The sequence below is a fragment of the Nuphar pumila genome, chromosome 5, assembly GCF_984573655.1.
Source record: "Nuphar pumila chromosome 5, dmNupPumi1.hap1.1, whole genome shotgun sequence".
Lineage (NCBI taxonomy): Eukaryota > Viridiplantae > Streptophyta > Magnoliopsida > Nymphaeales > Nymphaeaceae > Nuphar > Nuphar pumila.
Window position 1 is genome coordinate 122,514,228 of NC_143253.1, and position 19,658 is coordinate 122,533,885.

Here is a 19,658-nt window from a genome sequence, read left to right on the forward strand (position 1 = left end):
AGAACTCTAAGGAAATAGATGAGTATTCTTTTTTATTGGACTTAGTTTCAAAGATTGATGAAGGTGATATTAATGAAAGTCAAAGAGAGCAAAATGACATGATAAGTACAAAATCATTTCGTGATGATCAAGATTGTATTTAATACTCTAGGCGGGGTAATTCAGAACAACCATGTGCTCTAAAACAATATTCTAAAGAACATGAACAAATACCAACAAGAAGATCATCTAGAGTGTCAAAAGTCTCCAAAAAATTTGTGTCCTATAAGTCTTTTTCATCGAAGTATCAAGCCTACATTTCCTTAATACACTCTTATATAGGGCCTTCTAACTATGCTACAACAAAGGAACAGTCTGAATGGGTCAAAGCAATGACAATGGAATTAAATTGCAATGAAGTATGCGGAAAAATAAAGAATGCTAAAAGCATTCACAATGTCCAACAATGGACCAATACACAAAAGAGATAATAGCCAAGTCCACTATGGGACAATATAAACAAGCCTTGAGAAAGGCCCAAACTAAAAATATAAAGACTCTTTATTGAAAGAGAGCTCTCAAGCTTAAAGAATACAAAGGGGTTCACCCCTATTTATACACCCAAAAGGGATCTCAAAAGAAGAGCCAAAAGGGGGCTCCTATAGAGTCGTTGGGAGCCCCCAATGGTAAAAAATGTGACCGTTGGGGTCCCCAACGACTCTATGTGGGGCCCCTTTTGGGTTGGGTTTTGAGACAAAAAGTAAAAAGAAAAAAGAATAAAAAGTAAAAAGAAAAGAAATAGTTGTTTACTAAAACAACTATGTGAAAAGTCAAAAATATCCCTATTGGGTATTATACATGTATATATATATATATGTATAATTACATATATTTTAACACCTCCCTCAAACTTTATGGGGAGATGACCGAAAGTTTGCCAAGAAGAAACATAAAGCGGGGAGCAGGAAGAGCTTTAGTGAAAAAATCCGCTAACTGATATTCTGATGTGACATATGACAGAGTAACTGTTTCACATAGGTATTCATCACGAACATAGTGGCAGACCATCTCTATATGTTTGGTGCGCTCATGGAAGGCATGATTACTAGCAATGTAGATGGCACTTTTGTTGTCACAACATAGCTTTGAAGCACCTGTAATGTCAACCCCCATATCTTTGAGAAGGCTTCGAAGCCAAACAAGTTCCATTGTAGTAGTTGTCATAGCTTGGTATTCAGCTTCAGTAGATGATAGCGAGACTTTCTGTTGCTTCTTGCATCTCCAAGAAATTAAGGAATCTCTTAAAAAGACACAGAAGCCAGTAGTTGAGATTCTATTATTAGGGTTACCTCCCCAATCTGCATCAGTATAAGTAAGTAAATCCAAAGAAGAAGATGATGATAAAAATAGCCCTTTAGTTATTGTGTTTTTGATGTATCGAACGACCCAGAGCACGACACTCATGTGCACAATGAACAACATGAGCGATGTTTGGTCTGTTGATAGTCAGATATGTGAGAGATCCAATGAATTGTTTGTAGGGTGTGGGGTCTTCTAGAAGAACGTCATTCTCAAATCTTAATTTTGCATTAACTACTTCTGGAGTCTCTACCTTTTTATCATCTGAAATTCCAGATTTAGTACATATATCTGCAACAAGCTTCATCTGTGACAGTATATATCCTTTGAGAAAATATGCAACTTCAATGCCGATAAAATATCTAAGAAAACCTAAAGCAAACATGTCAAAACTATCTTTTAACATATTTTTAACATTAATAATATTAATTTGATCATTTCCTATGATAATCATGTGATCAACATAAAGTAATAAGATAACAATACTAGTACCTGCACTTTTAACAAACAAAATAGTGTCAGTATAACATAAGTGAAATCCCAATTTAATCATGATATCACTAAATCGATCATACCAAGCCTTGGGAGCTTGTTTAAGACCATATAAGGCTTTTAAAAATTTGAGAGTTTGACCTTGTCCAATATTAACTCCGAGCGGTGGATCTATATATACTTATTCATTTAGATTTTCATTTAGGAATGCATTTTTCACATCGAGTTGATATATAGGTCATTTTTTAGTTGATGCGACAGCTATTAAGGTTCTAACACTTGTCATTATAGCTACAGGGGCAAATGTTTCTTTGTAGTCAATTCCATATTCTTACAAATATCCTTTAGCCACTAATCTGGCTTTATATCTTTCTAAGGATCCATTGCTTTTGGTTTTAACCTTAAAGACCCATCGACATCCAATATTTTTTTTATGAGGAGGGAGCTTGACTATTTCTCAAATATTAGCCTTTTTTTAGAGTATCTAATTATATGTTCATTGCTTCAATCCAATGAGGTAGAGTTTTTGCTTGATTATAATGAGTGAGTTCATAATATGAGTGTAAGGTTATTAGACATGCCCGATAATTTGGTGCAAGAGACTCATATGACACAAACCTATTGGGTAAAATTGATTCTCTAGAAGATCGCCTAACGAGGGTTTCTTCTAAGGATTCAGTAAGTTGAGAAAATTTCTCCAAGGCGCTAATAGGCCTTTCTTGTTCCCTTCGATTATAAACATGAACACTTTCATTATCAGTATCACCATTATGTGGTGATATTTCAATATTGGATACATCACAAGTATCATCTATACTTTCAAGATGATTCATAGAATCATCACATATATCATCTATAAGATCATGTAAAAACATGTAGTCAATTTCATTTTGTTTATCTAGTTTTTCAAATTCATTTTCATCTTCCAAAAAAGTCACGTCTTTTGAAACATATAGTTTGTTATTTTTGAAATCAAAACACCTATAGCCTTTTTTATTTTCTCCATAACCTAGAAAAACACATTCAATTGCCTTTGGAGACAACTTATCTCTCTTATATGAGAGAACAAAGCATTTATAACCAAAGATGTGAAGGAGATTGAAGTCTGGGGAAAATTTAAAAAGTTTTTCATAAGAAGAAACATTCTTTAATTTAGAAGAAGGCATTCGATTGATTAAGTATGTTGAAGTTAAGACAGTTTCAGCCCAATTTGTTTTTGGAATAACCACCTTTAGACATAACCAAAGATGGACCCCAAACATCCGAGTGCACCAACTCAAAAGGTTTTATGGAAAGAAATGTTCTAGTTGGAAATGGAATAGACTTCATTTTTCCAAAAATGCAAACTTTGCAATTAATGTCCTTTTCCTTACAAAATGTGTTTCCAAATAAAAAAAGATACATTTTTGAATAACTTGGATGTCCAAGTCTTTTATGCCAAGTTTCAATGCTTTTATCTTGGACATAAGTACAAAAAAAGTTTGTAGGGAGATTTAGATGATCCATATAGTAGAGGTCCCCTTTCCTATGGCCTTGCCCAATCCGCTTCCCGGACTGAAGATCCTATACAAAGCAACCATTAGATGAGAAAGATATTTCACATCCATGGTCGGCAATTTGAGAGACCGAAAAAAGATTCAAATTAAGATTTGAAACAACTCTCACTTTAGGAACAAAGAGATTTTGAGAATTTTGAGAGTTAAGTGTTCCAATACTTGTGATTTTTAAAAAAGTCCCATCAGTCATAGAAACACATGAACCTTTTAAATTGGTGTATACATCGGTTAAAGCATTTTCATGAGGGGTCATATGGAAGGATGCTCCGGAGTCTAGGATCCAAGAATACGTACCGAATAATGATGTAGACGCAATAGCCGCACCCGACGTGGAGGAAGTGGCTTTGAGAATTTGTTGTAGAGCCATAGATATTTGACCAAGTGTTCCCTTGAGGTCCCCACTTTTGCCTTCATTTTCTTTGTCGGTGGTAGATTCTTCAAAAAAAGCCACCTTAAGCTTGAATGTTCTATTTAGCTTTGGGCAAGCGGGTTTAATGTGACCCGGCTCATAACAAAGATAACATATAATCATCTTTCTTTCTCCATTAGAGTTACCTTGTTTTCCAAAGTGGGGTGGTTTATAGGTTTTGACATTATTGTCGGGTTTGGATACGACAAACACTTTATCAATGTTTTTAGTCATGCCAAGCCTAGTTTCCTCTTGTGTGATTTTGGTAATGGCATCTTCTATTGGTTAAAAAATAGATCTATGAAGGAGTGATGACCTCACTTGCTCAAATTTGGGACGTAGCCCAAACAAAAATTAGAATAATCGATCTTGTTCCATTTGTTTTTGCCTAAGTTCAACATCCTCTATAGCAACCCATTTTGGCTCTAAAAGAGACAACTCATCCCATAGTGGGTTTAATGCATTATAGTAACCTTGTATATTTGAATCACCTTGTTTGGTGGTTCTAATTTTTTTCTTGCAAAAAATATGCTCTTGCAAGGTCTTTTTGGGTATAATACCCTTCATAAAGAACCAAGTCTCATTGGCTTGGCGAAATTTAGCTATATTAGCACATACCTTGAGTTCGACATTGTTCATGAACTAAGCAAGGATTTTGGCATGGTTGTTCTCCTAATCTTCTACTTTCCTTTGGAGGTCTTCAATGGCTTTGAGGCGAGCATTTCCCTCAAGAGCCTTTTCTTGGTCTCCTTTGATCTTGGTGAGCTCCAATTGAGGTTCCGGAATAGAACCCATTACATAACCCCAAGTTTCTTACCTTTAAGGTTGTTCTCCATTGTCGATTCCCACATCATATAATTCTTTCTATTGAGCTTGAAGGATAGGTCGATTTTGGTCTCTATGATGCCACCAAAGTGTATGAAGAAGAGATACGAAGAATGTGAAAATGAATTACACACTTCTTCCTTTAAGAACCGAATGGCTCTGATACCATGTAATGAAGCATGCAGAAAAATAAAGAATTCTAAACGCATTCACAATGTCCAACAATGGACCAATACTGATGCAGAGCACGTCCCATACCCAACAGCACACAACCGTGTTTCGAGTTTGGGTCCGGACCCGAGACCCGGATCCAGCCAAACCCTTTTAAATAACCCAACTTAGGGTTGCGTGCGGGGGATAGAGAATTCAGAATTGCAGCAGCTGTCCCTTTCTTTTCAGCAACAGTTTCCTTTTTCCTTTTCAACATATTTTTTTATTCCTCTTTGGTCTTCTTTTTGTCAGGCTGTTTTCTTTTCACGTTGAATTCAGACAGACCCCTTGATTGTTTTTGTCCTTTTGTATTTGTTTTTCTTCCATCTGAGCATTTATTTATTGCAGCAGCCTCCCATTAGCCTCATACTTTACTGTTTCCTTTTCTTCCATGTTATTTCTTTTCACTGTTTGATTAAATTGTTTTTTTTTTAAATAAAGCAACCACCGTTCTTTCTACGATGATCCTTATTATTATTCCTCTGTTATCGTTTCCTGTGGGCCTTTCTTTTATTTTTGTTTCCTGTGGCAGCAGTCGTTATTATCCATTTTCCCACGTTATTTCTCATTCTTCATTGTAGTACGTTACTTTTGATAATGGACTTAAGGAGGATCGATTGACCTGATTCCCAGCGTCATACTTCCATTGAGTATTTTGTGGTTTCACAACTGTTGTGCATTGGAGAACCATCGTCAATGTCGGCACCCGACAACCAACAACGTCAGCCCCACTTAACGTGACTGCTTCAAATTCCTCGCTACATCACAGCGATCGGAATATCCAATCTCCACGCTGCCTAACTTGTTGCACCCAAGTGCATCCCGGGGTCCGATCTCCACCCTGTGTCAAAGAGTGTCAACAGAACACTCATTAACGTGAAGGCCACGACTCCCTCACTGCATCAAATGGTATCAGAGCCCAGTCCCTCCTCCTTCGTCAACGGCATGACGCAAGAAGCGAGGAACAGTCCTACGAGCAAAAAGATGCGAGAGAAGATCATGAAGCAGATGCTCGACATGTTGACGGAAATGCAGGAAGATATGCTATGCCTAGAAAAGGAGGTAGCCAGTCTGTCAAAACGCATGGATGGGGTCGAAGCACGATTAGGTGCGCTTGAATCCAAAGTGAATGCGCACACAGTGCTGTTGAATCAGTTAGGCGCGCGCACGATCCACACTGTTGATACTATCGTCGTCAATCCAGCCCCAGTGACGCTCCAACAAACATCGCGACGTGAAGCTGTGGAAGAAACTCTGCACAGGGATGCAGGTTGCGACAATTCTCCCCATCTGGTACTTTCCCTCCATCTCGAATCAGCAGTGACCCTGGGTCGCCCATGTCCAGGTACCCTCCAACCGAACTATCAAGGTGCGAATGCACCCCAGCAATGGCAGCGAGCCCCTGCGACTGCATCGCAGGGCCTGCGCAGGGATGTCGGTCGCGCGACCATCCAGCAGGTGGTGTCATATCCATCATGGTTTCTTGATGCATTCAATTATGCCATTTCAACAAATATGGATGTCTTAAATTTGTGTATTGGTGGACCTGATTACTTAGACCTTCCATTGGTCGAAACGGGTTGGGAGTTGACTGCAGATAATATTATTATGGTTTCGACAATTGGGAATGACGGGCCTCTTTACGGAACATTGAACACTCCAGCAATGATTGATCTTTTGAAGCCGTTTGGGTTTGCTTTCGGGAACAAGATCCTGAACGGGGATTTCTCTATGGACGGTGAGCAGAGCCACTATGCATTCGGGGCAGATATAGTGAAGTTTTCAAGAGGTGGTCCAGTTTTTGGTAAGCATGCTTGTATTTTTGGGATTCTAGCCAAACCCTTAAGACCGCGTGCGGGAGGAACAAAAATTCAGCTTATGCTTCCAGGGAGTGCCATAGCAGATGCTATAGACGATCCATTTCAAAATAAATCTACAGGCTTTGATTTGGAGTCGTCCAAGAATATCGCTATGGGTTGCCTATCGTCAATGTCCCTGATTTATATGCATATCGTGGTGACAACAAGTCGTCAGAGCCGACTTCTTCCCAACCCGGAGAGAATGATGCAGAGCACGTCCTATACCCAACAGCACACAGCCGTGTTTCGAGTTTGGGTCCGGACCTGAGACCCGGATCGAGCTAAACCCTTTTAAATAACCCAACTTAGGGTTGCGTGCGGGGGATAGAGAATTCAGAGTTGCAGCAGCCGTCCCTTTCTTTTCAGCAGCAATTTCCTTTTTCCTTTTCAGCATATTTTTTTCCTCTTTGGTCTTCTTTCTGTCAGGCTGTTTTCTTTTCACGTTGAATTCAGCCAGACCCCTTGATTCTTTTTGTCCTTTTGTATTTGTTTTTCTTCTATCTGAGCATTTATTTATTGCAGCAGCCTCCCATTAGCCTCATACTTTACTATTTCCTTTTCTTCCATGTTATTTCTTTTCACTGTTTGATTAAATTGTTTTTTTTTAAATAAAGCAACCACCGTTCTTTCTACGATGATCCTTATTATTATTCCTCTGTTATCGTTTCCTGTGGGCCTTTCTTTTATTTTTGTTTCCTGTGGCAGCAGTCGTTATTATCCATTTTCCCACGTTATTTCTCATTCTTCATTGTAGTACGTTACTTTTGATACTGGACTTAAGGAGGATTGATTGACCTGATACTCAGCGTCATACTTCCATTGAGTATTTTGTGGTTTCACAACTGTTGTGCATTGGAGAACCATCGTCAATGTCGGCACCCGACAGCCAACAACGGCAGCCCCACTTAACGTGACTGCTTCAAATTCCTCGCTACATCACAACGATCGAAATATCCAATCTCCACGCTGCCTAACTTGCTGCACCCAAGTGCATCCCGGGGTCCGATCTCCACCCTGTGTCAAAGAGTGTCAACACAACACTCATTAACGTGAAGGCCACGACTCCCTCACTGCATCAAATACACAAGAGAGACAATAGCCAAGTCCACTATGGGACAATATAAACAAGCCTTGAAAGGCACAAACTAAAAATATAAAAACTCTTTATTGAAAGAGAGCTCTTAAACTTAAAGAATATAAAGGGGTTGACCCCTATTTATACACCCAAAAGGGGTCTCAAAAGGAGAGCCAAAAGGGGGCGCCCATAGAGTCGTTGGGAGCCCCCAACGACTCTATGTGGGCCCCTTTTGGGTTGGGTTTTGAGACAAAAAATAAAAATAAAAATAAAAATAAAAATAAAATAAAAAGTAAAAAAGAAAAGAAATAGTTGTTTACTAAAACAACTATGTGAAAAGTCAAAAATACCCCTATCGGGTATTATACATATATATATATGTATGTATGTATAGTTATATATATTTTAACATTAAATGCATTAGAAAAGGCGAATACCTGGACTATTCAAGATATTCCGCCAAGCAAAAAACCTATAGGTTGTCGATGGGTGTATAAAGTTAAAACCAAAAGTGACGGCATTCTTGAAATGTTTAAGGCTCGATTAGCCAAAGGCTATTTCCAAGAGTATAGAATAGATTATGAAGAGACCTTTGCTCTAGTCGCTAGAATGATCATAGTTAGGACTTAGTAGCTCTTGCCTCTGTAAAAAAATGGCATATATATATCAAATGGATGTCAAGAATGCATTTCTCAATGGAAGCTTAGCCGAAGAAGTATATATAGAACCAACACCTAGCATTAATATTCCTAAAAGAAAAACTCTTCTTTTAAATAAGGCTTTGTATGGTCTTAAGTAAGCTCTAAAAGCTTGGTATGACAAATTTAGTCAAGTTATGCTTGATTTTGGTTTTCAATCTTATCTTACTGACACAACTTTGTTTGTGAAGAACTCTGATGCAGGTATTATCATCCTTCTCCTCTATGTAGATGGCATGATCATCACTGGAATTGATAAACATGTAGTTAACAACATTAAAAAAATTCTTACAATAGACTTTGAAATGAGTGATTTGGGTTTTTTAAAATTCTTTCTTGGTATAAAAGTTGCTTATTCCTTTAGAGACTATTTGCTAACTCAATCTAAATTTGCTCTAGATATTGTTGACAGGTCTGATATCTCAGATGAAAAACAGGTCGACACTCCTAAAGTTGTAAATATCAAAATGAAGATTTAATGATGGAGAACCATTTGAAAATCCAACACCTTACAGACAACTTGTTGGGGCACTGCCTTATCTATCCATTACAAGATCTGACATTGCGCATGCCGTTCACACAACAAGCCAATTTCAGCATGCTCCTACTGTTTATATGGGAGTTGTTTTACGTATTATTAGATATATTAAAACCTCTATTTTTCGAGAACTTTTCTTGTCTCTTTCTTCTTCCTTAGATCTAATTGCTTATACTGATGCAGCTTAGGGAGGTGATTCCAATGATCGACACTCAACTATTAATTTTTGTGTATTTTTAGATGAATCATTGATCTCTTGGAGGTGCAAGAAGCAACAAAAAGTCTCCATCTCATCAACTGAAGTCGAGTACTGAGCTATGGCCACAACCACTATGAAAATAGTCTGGCTAAGACGCTTGCTTCATGACATGGGTGTTCAAAGTACAGAAGCATCACGACTATGCTGCGACAACAAAAATTCTATTTACATCGACAGCAACCGAACATTTCACGAACGAATCAAGTACATTGAGATGGATTGTCACTATGTACTAGAGGAATTTCTACACGGCACTATTAATCTCCCCTATGTTTTTTCAGAATATCAACTAGCAAACTTCTTTACCAAACCTCTCGCTGCTCCTCGATTTCACTTTCTCTTAGACAAACTTTTGATTATCCAACCGTAAGTTTGAGAGAAGTGTTAAATTATATGTAATAACCTAGGGTAACTAGGAATCTTTGTTAGCTTATTTTTAGTTTAGTTAGAATAGGACATTTTTGTCTTTATTTTCTACTTTATGATCTTTTTGACTAGTCAATGTTTCAACAACAACAACTACGCCTTCATCCCAAAACAATTGGGGTCAGCGATATGAACCAAAAAAGAAATTCATTTTGGGTCTTCCACATGAATCCTTTTCCTCCAATCATTTCTATCCAACGCCATGTCCTCGGTGAGGTTCAAAGCATTCATATCCTTTCCTATCATCTACATCCAAGTCTTCCTAGGCCTACCCCGACCTCTTTTAACTAATATATTTTCCCATTTCTCCAACCTTCTAACTGAAGCATCATTAGGCCTTCGCCGAATATGTCCAAACCACCGTAAACGATTCTCTCGCATCTTATTTTCAATGGGTGCAACACCTACCTTCTTACGTATCTCTTCGTTCTGAATCTTATCTTTTATTGTATTTCCACACATCCATCTAAGCATCCGCATCTCAGCTACACTCATTTTTTGAATATGATGTCTCTTGGCAGCCCAACATTCCGTACCATATAGTAAAGCGGGTCTAATAGTCGTCCTATAAAACTTTCCCTTCAACCGCAATGGCATTCTACGATCGCACAGCACTCCAGTAGCACTTTTCCATTTCATCCACCCAACCTTTATCCTATGATTTACATCTCCATCAATTTCTCCATACTTTTGAATGATGGATCCCAAATATTTGAAATAATCATTCACCGGTATATCTTGCTCACCAAGCTTCACTACACTCCCATCACTACTACGTTGCTTACTAATCCGACATTCCATATATTCAGTCTTACTCTTACTCAACTTAAAACCTCTAGCTTCCAATGTCTGTCTCCATAATTCTAACTTAGCATTAACCCCAGCTCTAGACTCATCAATCAAAACAATATCATCAGCAAACAACATACACCACGGTACATTTTCTTGAATTGATCTCGTAAGCTCATCCATCACTATCGCAAATAGGAAAGGGCTTAAAGCAGATCCTTGATGTAACCCAACCGTTATCGGGAAATTGGTTGTCACCCCTCCACAAGTGCGGACATTGGTTACTACTCCTTCATACATATCTTTAATTATACTAATGTACTTGAGAGAAACACCTTTCTTCATCATTGTCCACCAGAGAACGTCCCTAGGTACTCTATCGTATGCCTTCTCTAAATCAATAAAAACCATATGCAAATCTTTGTTCCTCTCTATATCTTTCAATAAGTTGTCTAAGAAGATGTATAGCTTCCATAGTTGATCTTCCAGGCATAAAACCAAATTGATTCTCCGATATCATGACAACCTTCCTCAACCTAGACTCAATCACCCTCTCCCAAAGTTTCATAGTATGACTCATGAGTTTTATACCACGATAGTTTGTGCAATCTTGTATATCACCCTTATTCTTATATAAAGGCACCAAAGTACTCTTCCTCCACTCATTAGGCATCTTATTTGTTCGCCAAATCAAGTTAAAAAGATTTTTCAACCATTCTAAACCTTTCTCTCCCAAGCATTTCCAAGCCTCGATAGGTATACCATCTGGGCCAACTGCCCTTCTTGATTTCATTTTCTTCAAAGCCTCTGCAATTTCTTTCTTTTGAATCTTGCGCATGAAGTCACGATTTATCTCATGAAAAGGAATGGAGAAGTCTCCAACGACTTAGTCAAAAAGGTAAAGAGACGTTGGGCTTCCAACGACTCTAAGCCCAACGACTCCCTCTTTCTAGCCATTCTCATTGTGTATAAATATGGGGCTTTTCCCTCTCATAATGTAAGCTTTTCTTTAGTGTGATTTTCAATAAATAAAATATTTTTTTTTCTTATTGTTGCATACCCTTCTTTGGGTATTTTGTATGAACCTTTGTGGTTCTTGCGAGTGATCTTTCTCGGCACTTTGGTTGGTGCTATTTGAAGTTTAGATTGGTGGTGAACGAAGAACTCATATTCTTACACTTTCAACAATTGTAGTTCTTGTGCTGCCTGTGCCGGTGGACCATCATTATTTTCTTGTTGTTCTTCTTCTTCAGAATCAGGTATAATTAGTGTGCTAAGTGAGGTGAGGGACACTCCATTGCCAAGTGTTGTTTGAAAGGAATGATGTCATCCATAAAGCAGACACCTCAATAGTTGCACTTTAGAAATTTTACTTTTATATATGTACAATATTTTCTCAATGGATCTTCATGTCCCTACATCTTTATATCTATTAACAAAATCAATAAAATAATTAATAATAAAATAACAGTTTTCATAAATGGAAAATCATGTTTGTTCATGCATTTGTAAGCTGGTATGCTTGTGAAAACAAGCAATATGCAAGGTATCAAATATTGATTGATACCTTTTCATCCTATATTGCTTTTGTCGTGCAAGGTTGTAGATAGTAATGGTAACATATTGCTCTACAATCATTTGACAGTACTGTTTTTGTGCCTCATTGAGTGAAAATGCTGAGAAAAATTATGCAAGGGATTGAACGATGGTTGTCAACTCAAGGGGAGCATATAAAAAAAGTAAATTTTCTAACTTTAGTATTACTGTTAATATTATTAAGATCTCATGATTGAAGATGTTGCATCATGTCAGTTATATTTTCATCTTAGCTTCTAGGTGCTAATTTAGTTACTCATTTTGCTTTTTTCCTCATTTGACATTTTATTGTTGACGCAATTTTTAGATTTGTAATTTACTGCTTAGAATGTTTTCATTTTTAACATCAATTGGTTTGAGCTACTCTTGAGTTCTTATTGATTCTGTTGTAGCTTCCAAGGAACTGGATGAATTTGCACTTCCTTTGTGTTACTGGGACAACAATGTCCATGAGAGCAGGCATTGTGCAGCAGTTTGCTTTCTCAAATACGTTCTCTGACTTTACTACTTTTTCCTCTTCTTTGACAAGCTGAAGGTGTAGATGTCCAGCACAGAGCTCTTGGAAGCCTGCCCTCCTACCATAGAAAATAGGTGTGAAGAGGCTTCCACATCTCTTTTAACTTTTAAAACAACTGCATTAGTCTAATACACATAGTTACATCAACTCCAATATATAATTGAGCACAGCTGTGTGTTTTTTTATGTACTACATTTTCTACAGTAAATTATATTAAAAAAATGTTTAGGTTGAAAATGGTGGCAGTTTTCATTGCCACTATTTGTCTGATGTTATTCCACTAGTGGCAGTGTTTAATTGCGCTATAGGGTACCTACAAGGAAACCGATGTTGTAGGTATAGGCTCCAGTAGGACCTATAGTGGCAGTTGTAAATGCCACTATAAGGTAACAACGGCAATTACCTAATGCTACTATAGGTAACCTACAACGGCAGTTATACTCGCGATAAAAAAAATGCCACTGTAGCTATCAGCAACAACACCTACAACGAGCATCAGTGAACTGCCGTTGTTTGCTTCAGTGGCATTTAGACCCAAAAAATGGTGGTGAGTGAGAGAAAGATAAAGATGGGAGAAGCTCTTCTTGTGGCAACCAAAGAATGAGATATGTTGTGGGTGAATAGTTGCCTCAATAAAAGAGGATTTTTTTTTATAGAAAAAATTCTTCCATCCATTGGGAATTTTTTTGAATGAAAAATCAGATTCTTTTAGAAAAACTTTCCTTTCAAAAGTTCTCTCGGATAAAAAGTTATAATTTTTTCTTTCCTACTTTCATTTTTCCTACTATTTTCCTGTTTCCAAACATGAAAATTTTGTAGAAGTCAGATAATGAGAGGAAAGTACAGTCGGTACACGGCATTTTTGAAGCACCAAAACCATAGACTATATAAATAGATAAATTCGTATGAAACATCTCAAAGCAAAGAAATTGCTAAACCCTATAACTTGTGGAGAGAGAGAGAGAGAGAGAGAGAGAGAGAGAGGGTTTAACGAAGGATCTCTCTTCGAGCCGAACCCCCAAGAAGTTCGCCTCGCCTTTATTTCCCAGCCTCCAACCTCCACCGAGACCTGCGTTGCTTGCGCTTTTCTTTGGGAGGGAAGTAATGGAGAGAATGGATCGGTGAAAAGAGAAACAGGCAAAGTGCATTGTTACAAGCACGCTTACAATTGAAATCGCTTATGTGGGAAACGGGTGCCCGCAAGAATAACAGCCTCGCAGCAGTGTCTGCCGATCTGGGTATGCCCCGTTGCTCTTCTTTGCATCAATTCCTTTCAGTGGTATCTGAGCAAAGGTCTAACTTGCCTTAACGGAAGCCTCCGACCACATAGAAGCTGCAACAGAGCTCCCATCCGGCATCCTTCAATTACCAAGGATATCACAAATTTGGGGTTCAAAGATTTCATGTTTCTGTTTGCAGCCTCATTGAGGTATTTTGGGGTTCAAAGAATTTCGAACTTGCAAGTGGAAATTGTGTGTCCTCGCATGATCGCATCCATACATCTTTGTGACATAGGACAAAAGTCGAACCTGTTCAGGGTCGAAGGTCGGTGATTCGAGTTGTTGGCAATTCATGGTTAATTTCCTGCTCACCAGGCCAGCCTGGTGTCGACCCCTAAAATTTGACTTGCACTGCACCTGATAACATTTAGACCACTTCCTATTAAGGGTGTCAATGATCCCACCTAATTTGATTTAGTTTAGTTGCGTTTAGTAAAGCCAAAACCATATCCTATTATAATCAGATGTGCATATGGTTTTGATCTTTTGCTATCAAATTCCATAAATTTTTAAACTTGTCGGGGATATCCAAATTCATTTACATGTAAAAAAAGCAGATCTGGTAATGAGTTTTTCACCATTCTAATCCGAATTTGAATTCAAATCGGTTTTGCCAACATCCGATGAGTGCATACATTTCGCTCTAGGATCCGAATCTGACATATACCGATACGTACTGGATCACTTGCCAGTTGCTCCCATCCTAAGTCCTAATAACAGAATAACCTACATGCGATGCGACCACATCCTTTCTCCATACCAGAGAGGCCGCAACAATGGCTGCTCATCGTTATGTGAACGCTATAACTCGAACAAACACTTGGTGGGCACCCCCTTCCTGCACCATAAATCCACTGAGATTCTACTCCTCCGACCCCTTCTTCCCTCAACACGGAGACGGCAACTCCATCTCTCTCAGTTTCGAGGGGCTGGGACACAGGCTCGGCCGCATCGTGAAGGAGCTCGATGGTGCACAACACCCCAACAGAGAGAAGCCCACGTCGGACGCCCAAACCCGGCCGAAGGAGGACCAAGGGAAGGACCCAACGAGGGAGAGCGGATTCGAACTCGAGATCTCTCACCCGATGCCCGAATGGATTGCCTTTGTCGACGTCTTGGTCGAAGGGAATTACTTCTCCGCAAAGAGTGGGGAAGGGGTTCTTCTTTTCGAAGGCAGAGCCGCTCCCAAGGAACGCAAGAAGGGGAAGGATGTTGAGGCGACTCTCTCTCGTGGGTTTGCGAGCTTTGCGACTCACAGGGTGGATTTGATGAGGTAGTGCGGTTTTCTGGACGACCCACGTCTTCTTTTTAATTTTCCCCTGTTTTCTCGATTTTGTAGATCCTAAGTAGGGTTTTTGAGAGTTCTGGAGATCCGAAAATTGGAGTTTTTTGGGGTTCACATACAGAGAAGAGTTTGAATTTGATGGTTGGGCACTGTGAATTCGAGATTCGGATGCCTATATTTAGCTTTGAACATGGAAGGCTGAGATTCCAATGCAAAGTTCTATGCCCTGCTCGTGATGTATTTTTTTATGTACTATGTACCCCATAGTATGGGACGTACTAATCCTTCGCTTGGATAATTTCTCTGTTGTTATATATGTTCTTTTATGCATCATCCACAGACATTTTTCAGGCACATTGTTGAATGCAGAGTTTGCACAGTTTATGTTATATGTTATTTATGGGTTTCGGTTCATGCTTGATATATAAAACAGTCAGGGTTATATTTTTCTCAATTTCTTCTGCAGAATTCTGCAAGCGATGATGTAAGGATGGCATTAAGATCATTATAGGAAATCCTATTAAGACTAATTTACTTGTTAATTTACAGGCATCTCTCTAGAAGAGATATCCAGTTGATGGTGGCTACCGGTTGTCCCAATCTAAATCCAAAAATCATCACATCAAGCAAGCGTTTGAGAGCTTATGTTCACATTGATGAAGGGGAAGTAAGTTTTGCTAATTAGGATCATTTCACCTATTAGTATGCAGTTGTCCATCTCAAAAGTTCATGATGCTGTCTCTTTTTGTAATTGCAGGTGTGTAGTGAGTGTAATCTCAGAGGTTCTTGTAGTATGGCATATGTTACCCCTTGCAAAAAGGAAACAGCCCGTATGATTGATGTTCTGAGGCTGTTGTTTGTATTTGGTTATGTTTCACAGTTTCAACCATCTAATGGCCATTCACAGAAAAAAAGCAGCAAGGGGCCAGTGCGTAGACTATTAAGTCAACTGGTTGAGTTAAGTAAACTTCCCTTTGATCTGGATTACAAAAACTCTATGCTTGACAATTTCGGTTGGCATGACATGGAGATGAAGAAAGGTGACTGGATATGTACCAAGTGAGTTGATTCTTTGCGTCTAATGTTGCTCCTTAAAAAATCTGTATATCTCACACTTAAAACTTGCAGGTGTGAATTTATGAACTTTGCGAAGAACAAAAGATGTATGCGATGTGGTGTACCTCCTCCAAGGAAAAAATTGAAGCCTGGAGAATGGGAATGCCCTGGGTATAAATCAAACAAATATTGCACACTTGATATCTCTGTAACCATTCCTGGGTTTTTATACTCACAAGTAGAACTATATCATGCTTATTTTGATTCATTTGTTGGGTTGCTATATTTGCAGATGTGGGTACATAAATTATAGAAGGAACAAATTTTGTTACAAGTGTGAATGCAACCGACCTAGCAATTCCGATGGTTTTCACAATTTTGATTCATTTGATGATGATATGAATTTCAAGACGTACAATGAATGGAAGTGGAAGAAGCCAAACAGGGAGGAAAATGACCTAAACATGAGATTGGATCACCATGAAGTAGCTCCAGACAAATCAAGATCTATACCATTTGATACTTCATTTCATCTTGACAAGTTTGATGAATATGATGATGGTGATATGGATGTGTAACAGTTACAGCTACCATTGCATGGTTTTGAAACCAATGACACTGATCTAGACAAGCTATGGATTATTAACAGTTCTGGAAGTTAAGGAATAGTTTTGATGGATTGTAAAAAGTAAATGATCCTTCTCTAATAATGACCGATGTTAAATTCTTATTTTTTTCCACTACCTTGTTTGTGATCCACAAAGATAGGAGAACTTTGACGAGAGGATACAATTTTCAATGGACATGGTTAAAGAATTGCATTGTTAGTGTCTCCTTGAAGCCGTCAGATCTAGAAGTAATCTGTAAGTTTCCACAGGTACAAGTTATAAATAATTTCTTGGTTGGTGCCTTGTGTTGTTGAATTTCATGTTTCTTGTGAATAATGGTGAATCTCCACAAAACTATTACACTATTTATATTTCCATTCTGAGGGGACATCTGTTTAAGCATAGCTCAAAATAGAGAGAGGTATTGCTCAAGTACTCTATGCTTCACCATTTCAAGGTAGTTAATCACTATTGTAAAAACTAAAATTATATCATAAAAGCAGAGAACTTTGTTTCTTGCCAACTAAATTTGGTTAGGATTTTTTCAAATTATCATTGATTGCTGAAAATAATCTAAGTTATTGTTTTCATTCTATTCACTGTGTTCATCTTTCCCTTCTGCTTGTATCGTCTCTGGGGCTGCCACAGTTAATAGATCCAAAAACAGTGCCCTTTAATGTCACGCATTGGGTTACATGAAAGCAATTTTCTTTTATTACTTCAAATCAACCAATAGTATTTCATTTTCTGTTTCCTTTTCCTAGTTTTTTCTCACTACTCAGATGCAACTTGAAGAGCTGAGTCTGGAGTGGAGGGAAATGATGATTCGTATCAAAGATGATATGGTAGGATGTATTCGCAGATTTAAGCTGCTATCTATGAATTCATCCAACACTTTTTTCGTTAACATCTATAACCGAAGGGAATTTGGTTGTTTGCAGTTCTTTTGCCTCTTTAAATAGTTTTCATGGTGATGATGATAAAGGTACTTTTCTTGGTTCTTGGGGGCGGGTTTGATGGAGGGATCTTTTATTGTTATTTTGCCTGCTTAATTATTTAAAAACAATGATCATATTCACATTCATGTTGCAACACATCGTATATTGGCAGATATGCTCTCTCTCTCTCTCTCTCTCTCTCTCTCTCTCTCCACGTTGATTACATAGACAACTAGGAGCCACAACATGTGATAATAAAATTTGTTTCATTAACAGATTGCTGCCCATGTGGAACTATTTGATGGGAGGCAGGTAAAAGGAATATAGGAGAGTGTGAAGTCAGATTACCTGTGGTTTACCCTCAGCAAACCTCCATCAAGGATATCTGGAGGTCCTGTCTGAGACCTCCAGAAGATGGCAAAAGTAGCTGTTAACCTCAAAATAGCACTTCTCCCTTTTTTTTTTGCATTACTAACATGTTATAGTCATGGACTATTTTCAATCGTATGAAACATTTTATTTATTTAGCTAATTTTTATTGGATCTGTTTTGCAATATTGACATGTTATTTTTATTCATATTTTCACTCAAATTATCTTTTGAAATTTTGTGATCTTTTCAAGATTATTATGCTTATTTTAAAATCTCCTCAGTGTCTCCAAATATTTAGATTTGGAATTATGGTGTTTAATTTGAAGATATCAAACATTAGAATCTATTAATATATATGCATGCTGCTGTATTTTAACATCTGTTTTCCTTTTTCACAGGCTTGTCAAGGATCTGAGGTTGATTTACGCAATATCAGGACTGTTATGCCATTGAATTCCTTATCTTTTCACATTCTAATGAAGGCTGTAACCCCAGATTTTTACATTTTTACATTCCTCATGTGGGAGATGCACAGTATGAAAGATACAAAAAAGCAGAAAGAAAAAGAGGAGGTATTGCTGTCAATTGTTGTGCACACTTTTGTTTTATTTATTTTTATTCTGTTTCATGTAATGGTGTCTTTTTTCTGAAAGCCAAGCATCAAGGATCAAATGAAAAAGAGGCGAGCTCTTTGTTAAGTGATGCATTAAACCATCTATTTGACAGCTTTAAACCTGCTTTCATTGAATATTGAGATTTCTGGTTGATGTCCTTCCTGGCCACATTAAATATGTTATGTTTAAGTAAATTTCCGCCCTTACAACTAGGTGGCTCTGTATAAGTCAGTGCAATTCTATTCATCAATGTAGCATGTTGCCCTGAGTATCGTGTTCATGAGGGAAATCTGCACAAATTCCTCTAATCTTCTTCTTTGGCTGACTAGGGTCAATAGGTTTTTCATTCGAACCATGTAAACAAATACCTAAAACTCCTAATCAGTGAGTGTTTGCATTCATCGGTAGTCTTTTTTTGGTTATAGAAGGTTGAGGGGGGCTAAAACCTCATTTACTATATAGGAAAGGTGCCTCTAAAAAGGAATAGAATCAAGAATCCTTTTGGTCGCTCCTGTTTTCTCACTTGCACCATTTATGTTTTGCTTTCTAGCCTTTTCCCAACCAAGCATAGGTAGAACGGGTCTATCACATACACACAAAATTCAGAGCATGATTAGTTTTCAGGCAACCTTTTCTTATCAACTTGTGTGATTGCCAAAATGTTAAAAGGAAGCTGTATAGCCATTTTGTAAAAGATAACCAACCTTGTGGACAAAAATACTTTTAAGCATTTAGAAGGTGTTTCACTCAAGTGTCCTCTTAAGGGGAATGTGTGCTTCCCAAGTGGAAAGTGACGCTTCCTCCAAGCATGGGGGAAACTCATTTCTCATTTATTGAAAGTGTGCTTCCTATATTATAGGAAACACACTTTCCACTCGCTTCTAAGTTGCTTCTCCCTCGCTTTTTACTCGATTCCTA

At 38.0% G+C, this 19,658-nt stretch overlaps 1 protein-coding gene across 6 annotated transcripts; it reads left to right on the forward strand.

Moving 5' to 3' along the window:
- Window positions 1-14,616: 14,616 nt before the first annotated feature.
- Window positions 14,617-18,890, forward strand: LOC149838466 (uncharacterized). 6 transcript variants are annotated; one of them, XR_016431969.1, is made up of 9 exons: window positions 14,617-15,140; window positions 15,702-15,819; window positions 15,910-16,211; window positions 16,281-16,379; window positions 16,501-17,085; window positions 17,581-17,661; window positions 17,758-17,801; window positions 18,031-18,177; window positions 18,525-18,890. XR_016431969.1 is itself a non-coding variant. In XM_090006604.1 (5 exons), exons 1-5 carry the CDS (start codon window positions 14,644-14,646, stop codon window positions 16,784-16,786), a joined length of 1,302 nt encoding a protein of 433 aa, XP_089862730.1. In that variant the 5' UTR covers window positions 14,617-14,643; the 3' UTR covers window positions 16,787-18,890. The 6 variants fall into 6 exon arrangements, 1 of the variants encoding a protein (XP_089862730.1); XR_016431968.1 differs by lacking the exon at window positions 18,031-18,177; XR_016431966.1 differs by having other exon boundaries at window positions 16,501-18,177.
- Window positions 18,891-19,658: the final 768 nt, after the last annotated feature.

Excerpts from the sequence above, each read along its gene's own strand:
- LOC149838466 (XM_090006604.1), top strand. The coding sequence starts at position 14,644 with ATGGCTGCTCATCGTTATGTGAACGCTATAACTCGAACAAACACTTGG. Across the intron at positions 15,141-15,701 it reads CACAGGGTGGATTTGATGAG|GCATCTCTCTAGAAGAGATA; the intron begins GTAGTGCGGTTT and ends GTTAATTTACAG. Across the intron at positions 16,212-16,280 it reads GGTGACTGGATATGTACCAA|GTGTGAATTTATGAACTTTG; the intron begins GTGAGTTGATTC and ends TAAAACTTGCAG.